The sequence below is a fragment of the Pelobates fuscus genome, chromosome 13 (assembly GCF_036172605.1).
Source record: "Pelobates fuscus isolate aPelFus1 chromosome 13, aPelFus1.pri, whole genome shotgun sequence".
NCBI classification, from domain to species: Eukaryota; Metazoa; Chordata; class Amphibia; order Anura; family Pelobatidae; genus Pelobates; species Pelobates fuscus.
The window spans coordinates 7,862,403-7,879,262 of NC_086329.1; the positions used below are offsets into that span (position 1 = coordinate 7,862,403).

At 41.6% G+C, this 16,860-nt stretch overlaps 2 protein-coding genes across 4 annotated transcripts in view; one reads left to right on the top strand and one right to left on the bottom strand.

Moving 5' to 3' along the window:
* FANCM (FA complementation group M) overlaps nt 1-16,860 on the top strand; it is a 55,311-nt gene that overhangs the window by 9,634 nt on the left and 28,817 nt on the right. For all 3 annotated transcript variants that reach the window (XM_063440119.1, XM_063440120.1, XM_063440121.1), the window contains exons 5-6: nt 16,368-16,499; nt 16,726-16,858. In XM_063440119.1, the coding sequence (XP_063296189.1) occupies nt 16,368-16,499; nt 16,726-16,858 (265 nt within the window). The remainder of the gene's footprint in view (nt 1-16,367; nt 16,500-16,725; nt 16,859-16,860) is intronic.
* Nucleotides 518-9,307, bottom strand: LOC134583392 (heme-binding protein 1-like). Its single transcript, XM_063440292.1, has 5 exons — nt 8,300-9,307; nt 5,763-5,854; nt 4,097-4,238; nt 3,691-3,874; nt 518-2,180 (listed from the first exon to the last, which is right to left on the bottom strand). The coding sequence occupies exons 1-5, from the start codon at nt 8,529-8,531 to the stop codon at nt 2,009-2,011; spliced, it is 822 nt and encodes a 273-aa protein (XP_063296362.1). The 5' UTR covers nt 8,532-9,307; the 3' UTR covers nt 518-2,008.

The following is a 16,860-nucleotide window of genomic DNA, read 5'->3' on the forward strand; positions in this document are numbered from 1 at the left end:
AACCCTAAACTAGTGTTTCCGTGATTCATGTCCTCACTGCACCCGAGACTCTCTAGCTGATAGTCCAACAAAAGGGAGCACTTAATCACTGGTTAAAGGAGGGCTAGACAACTTTCAGCCCACCAGATGTTGCAGACTACATCTTCATAATGCTCTCGTAGCCATAATGTTGGCAATAGGAGAGATGTAGTTCACTGTAGCTGGAGTGCTGGAGGTTGCCTACCCTGGGTTACTGGATGCATTTAAAGTCTAATCTTGTACACATCTTTCTAACTCTACTGAAGCATGCCTGCCTTAGCTGTTACAATCCTTTCATAGCTTTTTTTTGTTTGTTTTATAGGGTCAAAAAACACATTTGTGGTCATTCAGCAAACCAGGGTATTTTAGTGTAAAATATCAAACGTGAAAATTGTAGTTGGAGAGTGTTTCCTACAATTTAGCGCATCGAAGAATAAAACCCCATTGTATGCTCAATTTTCCTGCCCTCAGACTATTTCAGTATGTTCCCAGGTTTGCAGTCACATCTGATACATGGCCTGTATGATAAATGTCTAATTATCCTAACAAGGTAACGTGGGAGAAAGCTGTCTGTGTAAGAGGATTAACCTAGTGTCTGAATGGAGTTAATTAACAGGAGTGCTTTCTTTCTGCTGCTATCTGTCACGTGCCTTTTAGCAGGCTGCATTTCCTGATTACACCTAGGGTGGTTAATTACCCACCAATGTTACCAGATCTTCAATGTTTTCATGAAAACGACTTACTGCGTGGCAGCCCATTACAAGTAGCTATACATTGTGCCGCAGGACGCCTCATTAAGCTTGATTTTCTCCCTGCAGTATATTCAACATTCCACGTGGTAGAACACTGCCTTTTTTTGTCTGTCCGTATGTAGAATTGATATGTTTTTTTTTTAAACAGCCCTCTTATCACAAATACGAATAGCGCTTTAAAACTAGGCTTGCCAGTTCTAGTGGTTTCCTAGAGAACATGACTTTGAAATGTTGAGCAGTACATGAAAAATTCTACCCAGCATTAGGCAGAGTTCATGTATCTAATGAAAAACCTTTTTGGGTCGTTTCTTTACATATTGTATACTAATAGGGGTGAAAAGTTGGTTTTAAAGCCTTATGTAAGTGATTGTTCTTTCAAGGTTTTTTGTTTTTGTTTTTCTCCCCTCTATTGAAATGAAAGGGTTAATCCGCAATGGTAGCTACGATCTATTTTAGTAAATCTTCATACTGGACAGCAAGGAGGACATGATTAACACACTCCTATCCTTTAAATGAACCTCGCAGAATACAAGACGCACAGAAATGGCATTATGTCTGAGCCTTTGGCACATAGATGGTTAATGCTTGGATTGCCATATGGGCCCCATGGGGGAAGCTGCTTTTCCCAAGATGTTCGTATTGGATTTGAAGCTTAGCAGTTCATATCTTGGCTAAATCCTTTTTACTTCTAATGGACACGAAGAAGGAACAAATCTGTCTTAACCCTATGTGTCCCAGAGCCCAAGACATTTACTCTCCATGCTTCAGTTATGGAGTTATTCTCTAAACGGGGAGTTTAGAACAAGGAAATTGCTAATATTGAACCAATATAGTGTAGATAGAAATGTGTTATATCTGCTGTCTTGGACCAATTTTGGCATTGTCATGTCTACTTTCAGTGTCCCGTAGGGCAATCTGAAAATGCTGACATTTGACATTTTCTGTCCTACTCATACACAGGAACATAAGTTACTGGGTTTTCATAATACAGATCTTATTCCTCCCTTTCCTGTAAAAGCCGCTAACGAACCTGGCTCTGAAACATTTAAAAATGTCCTTCGGGGTAAAGTCAACCTTAAGTCTAAGAGGACCCATGAAGCAGGACAGACGGTTATCGCTAATCCATAAGGTTGGAAGTGACCAACTTATTGACCTGCAATGTGGAATTTTTCTTTTGTTTTTCACTGTTCAGTGGTGGGCATCCATTTCAGACTCTTCTCCAAACCTCTTTCCGTCCATCACGGCCTTTGTAGGAACCAGATCTCATTCTGTCTGTTGGCAGCCGCTGGGTTAGTGTATCCAGCTACGGTAAACATGTCCTGCAAACACTCCTCCGGATTGTCCAAGAGCTCAGCCAGCAGTTGGATCTCATGTATAATGGACTCTTCGTTGGTCACTCCACTGAAGGGCCTGAAGAAAGTGCAGGAAATAAGCAATTTGGTATGAAACAGATGTATTTCGTAAAAGAGAAAACTCTAAAATACAAGTCATCCCAACAAACTATACATTTTCATGATGTCTCAGTGAGTTTGTAAAATGTGCAAATGTCTTTGAAATCTCAATACTCTTCCCTCTCCTGCCCTCATTTAGCAGGGGGCATTTAAGACTCCCTTCTAACTGGTTTTCTAATATTTTGACTTTTTTGGCCGATTGTTGTTGTTTCTATGAAATCCCCAAAGAACTATGGTAGCTTTACTCGATCACAACAACCAGTGGTCCTCAGCTGAAAACACATTTGTTTTAATCTAAGCCTGCTTAACCCTGGCCTTCACTTTCTTCTAGGCTTTAATTCCCAATGAACACCTTGCAGAATTGGCTGGCAGGAAATGCAGTCTGCTAGCCGTGGGACCAAGACTGTACATCCCTGCTTTGGGTGCTTAAAGGGTAAAGTGAGTACGTGCTGGTCTACCAAGCAAGGGACCGGCACTTGGCTATAGAGATTCCAGTGTTAACATGTGGCAGTCAGCTGATGGCTTGTGGTCATAACTATCTGTAGTTTTCCTGCTTAATACAAATTACATTTGTTCAACTTCCAAACAGATTAGACTTTTTTTTTCTTAACTTTGATTAAACCTTGTTCTTTCAAAATATGATTAAATCTATTGTTTTTTGATTTTTATGAAGAATATTTTTTTTTTTTTTTTTTTTTTTACAAATAAATGTAATTTTTTTAAACCGTTGTGTCCCCTGGATGTTCCATTTATTAAAGTATTTTGTCACAGCTTGACGCGTATTACTTGCTGCAGCAGGGGAGCAGTTAACACCAAGAAATACTCTGTTCTTACAGCTTTTCATCCTTATTGTGCTAAGAGCTCTTCTATTTATCCTTATAAGGGATTGAAAGGGGTGGGGGGGGATCCCTCTGTGTCATTCAGGCCCTCGTCTTGTTGAAGCAGAATAATGGATTACCTAATGAAAAAGAACCACTCGAAGTGGTGGGGAAATAATCATGTGATAAAAATGTGATAATCAGTGCGAGTATGTTATCCGGGGGTGAAGCCAACCATTAAGGACAAAACGTCTCGATCTGTGCTGTTCTCTAATCTATAAGCCGTGAATCTTAAAGTGTTTAATGTTTCTCTTCACGGTACATTCATTTTTATTTTTAATTCTTTATCCCTGATTATTTCTGAAAAGGCCACGGACACTTCCAGGTCACTGCTGTTTGCAATAAACACTTTGTGCTACAGGGCCAGGCTTTGGCCACGTGGTATAACCTAGCTCTTAAATCTGTTAACTAGACAAATGCTGTACAGTTGGCCAGGGTGTTTCCAAGTCCATCCAGGTTTTCAGTTGTTGGTAAAGTAACAGCCTACGAAAGTGTTACGTTAAAGTTCTTTACTACTAGACATTTTGCTGTGTGTTTGTGCGTCTTTTTTTAGGAATCCAAACTCCTTGTATTTGTTAACCCAGGTCTTACCGAGTAAACACTATTGTGGGAGGCCATTCTTCAATGACAATGTCCTGGTCTGTAGGCTGAGGTGGCTGTTCCTGGAGAGGAGATGGAATGTAGTACGCCACAGTGACCGATCGTGTGAGTTCTGCTTGAGCTTCGTCTGTGTGCACGATGGTCAGAATTGGAATGGTCATCCCAAGATATAGACCTGTAAAATGAACCATGGGTGATTCTTCCATGCCGACCAACCGATAAAAAAAAATATAGACTAGGCTGAATATAGTGCTAGAATTTTTTTTTTTTAATATGGTTTCTTGTAAATTAAGGACCCAAAACATTCTATTCTTGGATGTTCTTTAAAGTGAGCTCTACCTGTAATCTTGGTGTAGCTTTTTAACGTGACCTACAGCTTGTGGTTTTGACGTGTTACCTGAAGAGTTTTGTTCACAGATGTATCTCATCAGCTTCATAAATCCCAGGCATATGCTCTGTTCATATTGTTCTTCCTGCATTTTAACACATGCCCACTTGGCTCTTCCATATTGTCTTTTCTCATACAGAATCTCTCCACACTACAAAGACATTGCAACAAAACAGAATTGAGTTTTGATTCTCTGCCTTTGCCGTTTGATCAAGCTGGATATCGCGGGCTTAGAGTGCCAATTGAGGACACTTCTCGAGGTTGCCACATGGCTACCACTTGCAGTGTATTTGTTTATCCTGCAGAGTCTGCCTGAGCAATTTCTCTGTTCGGTTCCCCTTTAAATCCTGTGTTTTAGGGACTGATACAGAGGGAGTTGGTTTACTGCAGCAGATTAATGCCATACTTTGACCTGAGATCTGTTTATGCTTGAAGAACAAGGCTTGTACTCAGTCTTGGATTATAGATTGTGATAATCTGATTTTCTGCTTAGAAGCTGCTTGTCGGGAATAAATCTAGAATAGAACATGTGACTCTCACTTCCCCTACCTCCATCCTCATCTTTGATTTGCCACAATATGTGAAAGTGGACATTATATAGTATGCCTGCCGGGCTAGCAGCTTGGTGGGTCCCCCTAGACAATAGTAATTTAGGGGTACTAGCTGAATGGAACTGTACATGTGGAGGGGGTTAGTTAATTGATAATGGGCAATGGGTACCCCTGAGCATCTGCAGCCTTGGACAAAGGGCCCTTCCTTGATTATTGCTTTTCCTGCTACTTAAAGGGTTACTATAGGCACCCAGACCACTTCAGCTTAATGAAGTGGTCTGGGTACCAGGTCCATCTAGGGTTAACCCTGCCTGCTGTAAACATAGCATTTTAAGAGAAACTGCTATGTTTACAATAGGGTTAATCCAGCCTCTAGTGGCTGTATCATTGACAGCCGCTAGAGGCGCTTCCACCAGCGTCCATAGGAAAGCATTGAGAATGCTTTCCTATGAGACTGGCTGAATGCGCTCTGCTCTTGCCGTGCATGCGCATTCAGCCGATGACGTCCGAAGGAGAGTCCCCAGCACAGAGGGAGCCCGGCGCTGGAGAAAGGTAAGATTTTAACCCCTTCCTCCCCCTTAAGCCTGGCGGGAGGGGGACCCTGAGGGTGGGGTGGACCTATTAACACTATAGTGCCAGGAAAACGAGTTTGTTTTCCTGGCACTATAGTGGTCCTTCAAAAAGTGCCTAAGTCTTGGGACATACTTTGAGGGCACAACAGTTACTGTCACCCCTCATTACACTAATGGCTGAGCAAATATTCCCTTTACTTACATTAAAACTTGGTGTATATGCCAAAATGCAAACAAATGTGGATATGATCATTTATATAATGAAGTGTGCCCATCATTTTGCACAATACATGTCGCTTAGTCTATGTTCCGTGTGCTTTGAATTCTGTGAATAAACCATGGATATTGGGGAACATTGCCACATGCAGTGCATTCTGTGAGGGGAACAGTCATTGAGTGTAGGTGTTCATGAACACTGTAATTTAATGTAAAACTAATATTTTAAGAGAACGCTATTATCCATGTAAAGTGACCCTGGGACATGGGCGCATTGAGCTTGCGCTATATGGCTGCCATTACACCTCACACTATGCAGTTGGACTACAACCTCACCTTCTCCTTGCGACTCAGTAACAGAAAGGGCACGCTTTGGCGTTCCTCAGTACGGTTATTTCTGGTCATCTGTTGGATAGGTTCTGCCATGTCTGGGAAAAACAAGAAACAATTTATACAAAGAATCTAAGGCTGGTTAATATGGCACATTAGATTAAACTATTTTAATTATTGTTAAACTATTGTATATTTGAATATATTTATGTCTATAAACATTTTATTTTATGTATTCTATACCTTGATGTGGTGCGGTCGACCTATAGATATGGAGTTTTGTATGAGTGGTACAGGGGTTTGTATGAGGGGATACAGGATTTTCTATGAGCGTGTACGAAGTTTTGTATGAGGGTTTACGAGGTTTTCTATGAGGGGTTATGGGCTTTTATATCGGGGTACTGGCTTGTGTATGACTGGGGATTTTCTATGAGCATGTACAAGGTTTTGTATAAGGTGCAAATCTAAGTGGAAAGTTTTAAAAGTGGGGCAGTCTCCGTGGAATCGAATGTTCTAGAATTGCTTGTTTTACAGAGTCACTGGGTTCTTTCCAAGAATCGCCCCCTTCCAGCTGCATGCTTGGTTACTGTAGTTTGGTATCTGTAGTTTAATTGAGTCTCTGTGTGATGGGCCTTCTGAGGTCTGTTCTCCTAGTACTTGGCTCTAGACCCACATACATTGCAATATTTTGCCAAGTGCATGTATTGATCACGTGCACTAATCTAAGATTTAGACATCCTGCTAGGGATTAACTGTGCTTTATATGCACTTCTCCCATACAGTCACTCAGAGAGCCTGAGACTGGTATTGGGAACACTGAGCGACTGGCTTAGCGTGTCAGGAGTCAGTCTGCAGCAGCTGCAGTGCCCTGAGCAGTCACCCATCTTAACCCAGCGTGCCTAGCATGCAGCAAAGCATGGCAAACCAAGTTAACGCTTCCATATCATTCTCTCTCTTTTATCGCTTGCCAGAGAAGTGAAACGCCCTCTGGTTGGCTGAGCATTAAGATTTGTAGCTGCACGTAACGTGTACACTTAAACCATAATGACAGTACATGTCCTAAGATACGTACAGTGCCGCAGAGTATTTTGGCACTTCACAAATTATTAGAATTTTAACAAACTGCAAAAGCTAATTTTCTTGGTAGTAACAGCAATGGGCAAAAATTAACTAGTTGCTACGTATTTGTTTATATTTGCGTATGTCATGCAACCACTTGTATTTTCACCCATAACATTTTGGTTCCAATCCGCTGCCAAGGATTAAGTCTCCAAATGGCTAATCTCATTGAGATATTCAGGTCATGGCAGTATTAAACACTGCCTAATAACAGACCGCTAGTACCCCTCCTTCCTTTATAGCATATAGGACCCCCAAAGGCCACATACCAGGGTGTTTTATTTCTCTTAATATCCGTCAGCAGCTGTTTATTTAGCTGATATTACGATTATCGTGATATAAAAGGTTTTACCTGACCCCTTGTTATGAAGAGGTTGACTGAGAGAGTGCAGCACAGCGCCAAACATTGAGAGATTAATGCTTACGTTCAGGATCATAGGAACTATAGTCCTTCAATGTCTGCAGTGCCCTTCTTCTTTAGGCTAAACCTTGTGTATCAATAACTAACATTTAGGCCGCCAGATCCTACAGGGTTCATTTTCTTATCCAACAGCCCCCCTGTGGCTAAACTCAAGTCTGGAGAAAGCATTGGGCATTGCTGATGGAATTTATTATGGATTGTGTTGAGAAGCCCTCCTATTCCCACTTTCTATAGATTTGATTCTACAGCTGTTTCCTCTCTCCGTCACTGCTTTAAAACATTGGGCAACCTGTGATATTATGCCTAACCATGGGAGAGGAAGCCCAGCCTCACTGACAGATTGCATCTGTTGGCTGTAATATAGAGAATTCCTAAAATACAATTTTTCCCCTGAATTGTTTTTTTTTTTTCTCTAGAGCCGTTCTATCAGTGTCCTGCGTGATAGACTTACTATGGTCCATCAATGCTTGCTTATATCGTTTTATTTTAACTGGCGTGCTTTTCCCATCCCTGCTGCTCTTGCATTAATGAATAGGTTTAATCATCGTGTTCTGAGTCGCAGCAACCTTTGTAAACTACGGAACTAGATTTCTGTCTCTACTGTTTGGAATTCTAAGTCCATATTCTTCAGATAATTTCAATGGACCCTTAGATCCCGGCATTGAGTACACAGAATAATGATGTAGCATTGTGTACGGACTACCGACATTTATACAAACTATACTATGCACAAATACGTGTAGATTTGTACATTGCTATCCTGAAACCCATATAGAATATAACCTGCCAGGCACAATGGGCCCCCCTTACTCTGCAGAATATGTATATAGTGCCAACACATTCCGCAGCGTTGTACAATGGGTAGACAAAACAAATGTAACAATAGTAAAACATAGTCCATAATATAACAAGTAACTTGTTCACTCTTTGACATTTCTACATCTTGGGTTTTGATGATTTTTAGCCTAGACCCATAAACAGCCATGCAATGGGAAGATCTTACCATTTGGGACCTCGACCTGGTGGCCCCTGGCCACAGTTTGCCAGTAATTAAGCAGCCTGTCTTGTTCAGCATCTTCCATTGGCTCCACTTCTTCCTCCACGCTCCCATTGCTGTTGTATGCCGAGTCAGAGCCTGGTTCGTCCGTCATGTTGTCCAAATCATCCAAAGTGATCATCCCAGCTCCTGCCGGCTCCTGCACCCCACCGCTCATCCTACACCCCTCACTCTGCATAGTGATCACCTTGACTGCAATTCAGAGCTGAAAATATCTGACTCTAGAACCGTACCAGCAATCCAAAACTACAACTGATATCTAGACCTAGAACCTTAACTCCAGTTCAGAGCTGAGAATGGTAACTTTTTTAGAACCTTGCCTAAAACTCCAACCAACATCTAGCTCCAGAACCTTACCTTCAATCTAAAACTGTAACCAGTATCTAGTTTTGCTAGACTCGGAGACCTAGTTCCAGAACACTGCCTAAATTCCAGAGTTACAACATGTATGTCAATATTGATAAACCCACAGTTTATGTATCTAGCAGTTCAGGGGTGGTATAGCAGGGTATTCTACGGCATCTGGATCTCAGCTAGGACTTTAGCTTAGCCTGATAGGATTTGGACTTTTTGACAGAATTTACACATCCTATGCTCCGATTCCAAACCACAAATCCAGAAGTAAGAAGCACGGGTAGCTAAGTTTACCTGTCAGTGAGCATATAGACCATCCAATCCTGTTTTACAGCTATAAATGTTGTCTAGATCGCATGCAGATGGCACACACCTTTAGACCTGACTCTGGCTAAGCAGAACTTTTTTTTTTTTTTGCAGAGCACCAAAGCAAAGAGACCTCAGTAAGAAACCATTAATGCATTCGCTGGAAGGTTCCTGCTCAGGGTTCCTCTTGGCCTCAGTCCTGCGCCTCTTGCTAAGAGGAAATCAGACTTTAGCAGCGTTTAAAGGGTTTGGCAGCTGCTGCTTTTAAAAGCTGAGTGGAGGAGGCGTGCAGGAGACTCACTGAGGGAGGGGATGGATGGAGGCAGAACTAGCACATGCTCACTTAATCTGTATGGGGAGGGGAGAGGGTGAATGGGAGGCGTCCATAAAGTAGTGCTATGCTTAACCCCTGCACCACCGCAGCCCAGCTCAATGCCAGGCACCAGTTTATTCACTTAACAGGGAGTTGTGCTGATTTCAATTGTACAATATTTAGGCAGAAATATCCGGTTTGAAACGGGAAAAAGACAGCAGAAGTGGGAAATAGTTTTTCGTATTTTTAGTTAGCTACAATTGTTTAGAAAATAAATAAATCTCCAGAGGTTTTTGAAATTATTTGTCATAATTGTTTTTGCTGTCAGTCTTGTATTGTCTTTGTTATATTTCATAATATTATGGTTTTAGGACACTTGTTAAAATTAACAAATTGAGGTCTACATTTTTTTCTTCTGTTTAAGAATAAAGTGCCGTGGAGTGCGGAGAGGGGGGGACGACGACTTGGCCTTACTATTTGTTCCAATGATGTATCACCAACATATTTTGCTTTATAATGGGTTTATATCAATTTATCGCACACTGTAATTATGACACATTGGATATAGAGGTGACAAGGCAATTAATCTGAATTGGCGAATAAACAAACAAACTTAATTATTTTGAATTCTAATTTTAGGATAAAAGGAATTCGGAAAGCAATCTCCTCTCTCGTTACGTTTTCCAATTTGGCCTAAAAATTGCAATTCATTTTGAACTCCTGACTGTTCGTTTCACAAGGCTGGTTGCTAAACCGAGACGTACAGCAAATTTTACATCCAGATTGCAAAATACAGGCTAAAAGCCATCACTGGCTGGGCTAGCGGTATTTTTCAGGTTATTTTGTGATTTGGGTTTTAGTTCTTTGAGGTTGGGAGTTTAGCGAGGCTGTTTGATCACTTGGCGTATTCCTATTTAGAGGAGATGTGGGGTAGGTGCAGTGAGACAGGTAGAATGTTGGGAGTTTAGCGAGGTTGTTTGATCGCTTGGCGTATTCCTATTTAGAGGAGATGTGAGGTAGGTGCAGTGAGACAGGTAGAATGTTGGGAGTTTAGCGAGGCTGTTTGATCACTTGCCATATTCCTATTTAGAGGAGATGTGGGGTAGGTGCAGTGAGACAGGTAGAATGTTGGGAGTTTAGCGAGGCTGTTTGATCACTTGCCATATTCCTATTTAGAGGAGATGTGGGGTAGGTGCAGTGAGACAGGTAGAATGTTGGGAGTTTAGCGAGGTTGTTTGATCGCTTGGCGTATTCCTATTTAGAGGAGATGTGGGGTAGGGGCAGTGAGACAGGTAGAATGTTGGGAGTTTAGCGAGGCTGTTTGATCACTTGCCATATTCCTATTTAGAGGAGATGTGGGGTAGGTGCAGTGAGACAGGTAGAATGTTGGGAGTTTAGCGAGGTTGTTTGATCGCTTGGCGTATTCCTATTTAGAGGAGATGTGGGGTAGGTGCAGTGAGACAGGTAGAATGTTGGGAGTTTAGCGAGGCTGTTTGATAGCTTGGCGTATTCTTTTTTAGAGGAGATGTGGGGTAGGTGCAGTGAGACAGGTAGAATGTTGGGAGTTTAGCGAGGCTGTTTGATTACTTGACGTATTCCTATTTAGAGGAGATGTGGGGTAGGTGCAGTGAGACAGGTAGAATGTTGGGAGTTTAGCGAGGCTGTTTTGATTACTTGGCGTATTCCTATTTAGAGGAGATGTGAGGTAGGTGCAGTGAGACAGGTAGAATGTTGAGAGTTTAGCGAGGCTGTTTGATCACTTGGCGTATTCCTATTTAGAGGAGGTGTGAGGTAGGTGCAGTGAGACAGGTAGAATGTTGGGAGTTTAGCGAGGCTGTTTGATCGCTTGGCTTATTCCTATTTAGAGGAGATGTGGGGTAGGTGCAGTGAGACAGGTAGAATGTTGGGAGTTTAGCGAGGCTGTTTGATCGCTTGGCGTATTCCTATTTAGAGGAGATGTGGGATAGGTGTAGTGAGACAGGTAGAATGTTGGGAGTTTAGCGAGGCTGTTTGATAGCTTGGCATATCCCTATTTAGAGGAGATGTGGGATAGGTGCAGTGAGACAGGTAGAATGTTGGGAGTTTAGCGAGGCTGTTTGATCACTTGGCGTTTTCCTATTTAGAGGAGATGTGGGGTAGGTGCAGTGAGACAGGTAGAATGTTGGGAGTTTAGCGAGGCTTTTTGATCACTTGCCATATCCCTATTTAGAGGAGATGTGGGATAGGTGCAGTGAGACAGGTAGAATGTTGGGAGTTTAGCGAGGCTGTTTGATCACTTGGCATATTCCTATTTAGAGGAGATGTGAGGTAGGTGCAGTGAGACAGGTAGAATGTTGGGAGTTTAGCGAGGCTGTTTGATCACTTGGCGTATTCCTATTTAGAGGAGATGTGGGGTAGGTGCAGTGAGACAGGTAGAATGTTGGGAGTTTAGCGAGGTTGTTTGATCGCTTGGCGTATTCCTATTTAGAGGAGATGTGGGGGTAGTTGCAGTGAGACAGGTAGAATGTTGGGAGTTTAGCGAGGCTGTTTGATCACTTGGCATATTCCTATTTAGAGGAGATGTGGGGTAGGTGCAGTGAGACAGGTAGAATGTTGGGAGTTTAGCGAGGCTGTTTGATCGCTTGGCGTATTCCTATTTAGAGGAGATGTGGGGGTAGTTGCAGTGAGACAGGTAGAATGTTGGGAGTTTAGCGAGGCTGTTTGATCACTTGGCGTATTCCTATTTAGAGGAGATGTGGGGTAGGTGCAGTGAGACAGGTAGAATGTTGGGAGTTTAGCGAGGCTGTTTTGATTACTTGGCGTATTCCTATTTAGAGGAGATGTGGGGTAGGTGCAGTGAGACAGGTAGAATGTTGGGAGTTTAGCGAGGCTGTTTGATCACTTGGCGTATTCCTATTTAGAGGAGATGTGGGGTAGGTGCAGTGAGACAGGTAGAATGGTGGGAGTTTAGCGAGGCTGTTTGATCGCTTGGCGTATTCCTATTTAGAGGAGATGTGGGGTAGGTGCAGTGAGACAGGTAGAATGTTGGGAGTTTAGCGAGGCTGTTTGATCGCTTGGCGTATTCCTATTTAGAGGAGATGTGGGGGTAGGTGCAGTGAGACAGGTAGAATGTTGGGAGTTTAGCGAGGCTGTTTGATCACTTGGCGTATTCCTATTTAGAGGAGATGTGGGGTAGGTGCAGTGAGACAGGTAGAATGTTGGGAGTTTAGCGAGGCTGTTTGATCACTTGGCGTATTCCTATTTAGAGGAGATGTGAGGTAGGTGCAGTGAGACAAGTAGAATGTTGGGAGTTTAGCGAGGCTGTTTGATCACTTGGCGTATCCCTATTTAGAGGAGATGTGGGGTAGGTGCAGTGAGACAGGTAGAATGTTGGGAGTTTAGCGAGGCTGTTTTGATTACTTGGCGTATCCCTATTTAGAGGAGATGTGGGGTAGGTGCAGTGAGACAGGTAGAATGTTGGGAGTTTAGCGAGGCTGTTTGATCGCTTGGCGTATTCCTATTTAGAGGAGATGTGGGGTAGGTGCAGTGAGACAGGTAGAATGTTGGGAGTTTAGCGAGGCTGTTTGATTACTTGGCGTATCCCTATTTAGAGGAGATGTGGGGTAGGTGCAGTGAGACAGGTAGAATGTTGGGAGTTTAGCGAGGCTGTTTGATCACTTGGCGTATTCCTATTTAGAGGAGATGTGGGGTAGGTGCAGTGAGACAGGTAGAATGTTGAGTTTAGCGAGGCTGTTTGATCACTTGGCGTTTTCCTATTTAGAGGAGATGTGAGGTAGGTGCAGTGAGACAGGTAGAATGTTGGGAGTTTAGCGAGGCTGTTTGATCACTTGGCGTTTTCCTATTTAGAGGAGATGTGGGGTAGTGAGCATTATGTACAGGGAGACAGGTAGAATGTTGGGAGTAAAATGACGAGTCTTTCTCGTGGGTCTGGACCGGTTAGAATGCAGCATTGAAATTCCCAGTGCTTTTTGCCTGCCTTAAAGGGGCACTCGGAGCACAGTTACAGCATTTTATTGTATTGTTTATGATGCAAAGAGTCTTCAGTCTCCCCAGTTGGCACTATTATTATTTTATTTCTTATATAGCGCCAGCAAATTCCATAGCGCTGTACAATGGGTGGACTAACAGACACGTAATTGTAACCAGACAAATGGAAGCACAGGAACAGAGGGTCAATGAGCTTACATGCTAGAGGTAGGGGGTATATTGACACAAAGGGTATAAGATGGGGTAATGAGATGGGTTCCTAGAACATTATTCACTGAGAACTTGGTAGGTTATTTTTGACAGTTGCAGGAGAGGAGTCATGGAGGGGGGGGATGAAAACCCACTAACAGTTTGAAAACACACTTTAGGGATGCATATCATTTAAAGATTTTTTATTTTTTTTTGAAGGAGTGGAGACTGGGTGAAAGTCTAATGGAGAAGGGAGTTCCACACAAAAGGTGCAGCCCTGGAGAAGTCTTGAAAGCGAGCATCAGAGGATAGATGTAGGTCTTCGGCAAACTCTGGCTCTCCTGGTAGATAAAGTAAACGTCTCTGATTAATAATAGAGACGCAAATTTCCACATTAGCCTGTCCACAGCAAACAACGGTCAAGTGATTTAAAACTACAATGAGTTGTAGTGGTTATGGTGCGCAGAATGGCCATTTAAAGACACACTCTAGCCACTTACAGCTTACTATAGCTGTAATCATGCACGTTGTCAGTGGAGCTGTATCCATCCACTGAAGCCATCAGCATGCAGCTGTGTCAAGGCATCTCAGTGAGAGGTGCCATGGGTGGGCACGGCATGTACCCATGCAGTGATAACACGCGATAATAATTCAGAGAACAACCTAGATTCCTTAATAGATATCAAGAGCAGGCTTACAGTTTGTACAGTTAGCTGCAGCTAGATCCTTATAAAGCAAAGGAGACTGGCCTTACACCCTAACCATACAGTGGGCATCGATTCCTGCTGAGCGTGTCCCTTTAACTATTCCTAGTTAAGTGGATTCACCACCAAGCAGCCTTTTAAACGGTTTGTTCTTCTGTGGATTTATACAAGAGGATACAGCCTATCATATAAATCTGATAGAGCTCCTACATCCTTTTTGTGCTTTACTGGATTTAATAGAGACTATTGGACGTGCTTTTTTTTTTTTTTTGCTTTTTTTTTTTTAACTTGACAGCAATGTCCAAAGAGACCGTAATGGATGTTTATACTCTGTTAATACTGCAAGTCCAAATAAAGATTGCACATTGTGTAACAGTTCTGCTTGCGCCTTTCTTACTGCTTCTAATTGGAGGTTAACAATCCGTCTAAGTAGGTCTCATTTCCTGGACCCAATAGATAGTGTTACCTTGCCACAGGTGTGTGCGCCCTGCTTGATCTCATAATTCTGCTGCTGCCGCTCGGGGAGATAGTATCACGCCGCGCTAGGCTTCGCATGCTGCCTGTTTAGTTTCTGCACTCCGGCAGATGTCACTGATAAGATTTTAAATTTCATGCCACACTTTATCCCTAGAGATTCAGTTCTTAAAAAGCCCCATTTGCAGAATTAGGTTTATTGTAAAAATGTAGTTTGTGCACTTAGGACATAAATCCCCGTGCATGTAACATAATACGAAGAATTTATTTTTTTACATTTACAAAAACACTTGTGTAACCTTAAAGTTTTTTCCTTCAGTAGTGCAATGTATTGTGGGGAGTTTTTTTATTTTTATTTATTATCATTTCCTGAACTTAGATTTCATTTTTTTTTCCCCAACAATATTTTTTTCTATGTATATAATATTCCTTGTAACTTGTAACTTTGTGTGTGTTAATGTATATTTACATGTGTTTGTGTTGTCCTCAAACTAGCAGTTAAATATGCCATGTTTTGTGGACCCAGGAGAGAAATCTCAATGTATCTTTCCTGGTAAAATATTTTATAAATAAAAAATAGCAACTTCACATGCTTTTTTTTGCTTTTTTTTTTTAATATTGTTTTCTTATCTCTATTTTAAAGTATCACTATAAGGTCAGATATATAAATGTGTATTCCTTACCCTGTAGTGTTTTTTTTATTTTTTTGTTTGTTTGTTTTTTTGCATGTATTTTCAAATTTCCCGATATTGCGCCACCCAGTATGACCTTGTTTAAACCTACCATGCCGGTTTGTTCTTGTACAAGATAAGTCCTTCTTGAAAACTGGATTCCAAGCTATTAATTACCAGTCTCTTGCCAAGGGTTAGACGATGTTATTCGCCATTGTTCTCTGTGTCTATAAATAAGGAGTAGTCTATTTTATGTTTTTTTTTTTGTTTTTTTTTAATTTCACCCAGGGGCTCTCTGTCTGTTTGACTGTATAAATGGAGTGCAACCTTAAATATCAAGTTAAAACTTAAATATCAATAGTGCGCTTCAGGAAATACAAAAATGTATTAAAACTAAGATAAGTAATTCAAATGTTCTTTAAAGGGACACTGTAGGCGCCCAGACCACTTCTGCTCATTGAAGTGGTCTGGGTGCTGTGTCCCTTTTGCACCTAGTGCTGCAATGTAAAACATTGTAATTCCAAGTCTGCCCGCAGTGGCTGTCTACCAGACAAATTACTTTTAAAAATTGTTTAATGTTTCTTTTTTGCATACAAAAACTTAGTTGACAAAGGGTTTTATTGAAAAAAATTACCATTTCTAATCTAAAAGTTAAAGTAAGTAAACTTTATGTTAAATATAAGCATATTTTTTGGGGGGAAAGGGTCAGCTGCTGTGTGCTAAGACATTATATCATAAAGACATGAGTCATTGAAAGCACAAATGTATGACTAAAAAAATATATAAAGAATAACACTATCCGTCTAGCGGAGTGTTCCTGAATGTTGGAAAATATATTGTAGGTTTATTAGTCTAAAACCACAACTGTGTCTTTGGATATGATGGAGCGTTATTAAACATTTAGCTAACAAAACATAAGCTTGTCAACCACCGGTTAGTGTTGTCAAAAACCATAATTGGTTTCCTATGAGCTCTGATTCACAGTATTATCAATTTGTGTTTCTCTCCCCCTACAGGTTCTAGAGGTGTTTGCCAGGCGACTGATTCAAAATGGCGTATTGTCCAGGAGGGAGATTCCTAATTTAACAAAATACCAGGTTATTCTTTCTCGAGAACAGTTCAGAAAGAACCCGCCACCTAACATCATGGTATGCCACCAGTTTTGTCTGTCGTGATGCGTCACTGATATTTTGGGAAGTCTGAATTTTTAGCCACTAAATCTCAATGTTGGATCCGCTGATTTGATGATATGGGCCAGAGAAATCTGGGATGTATTTCCCAACAGACTCATTGTGGGTAACAGATTTTTGTTTAAAATGGAAACGTGTTTTATTTGTGATTTGCCATTCTACCTTTTTGTTTTTGTTTGTTCAGGGAGCCCAGCTGGGAGTGATTGAAGGAGACTTTGCTCTCTGTATAAGTTTATATCATGGCTACGAGCTTCTCCTGCAGATGGGAGCACGATCCTTATACCACTATCTTAATTCCATTATGGATGGCTCAAAAGGT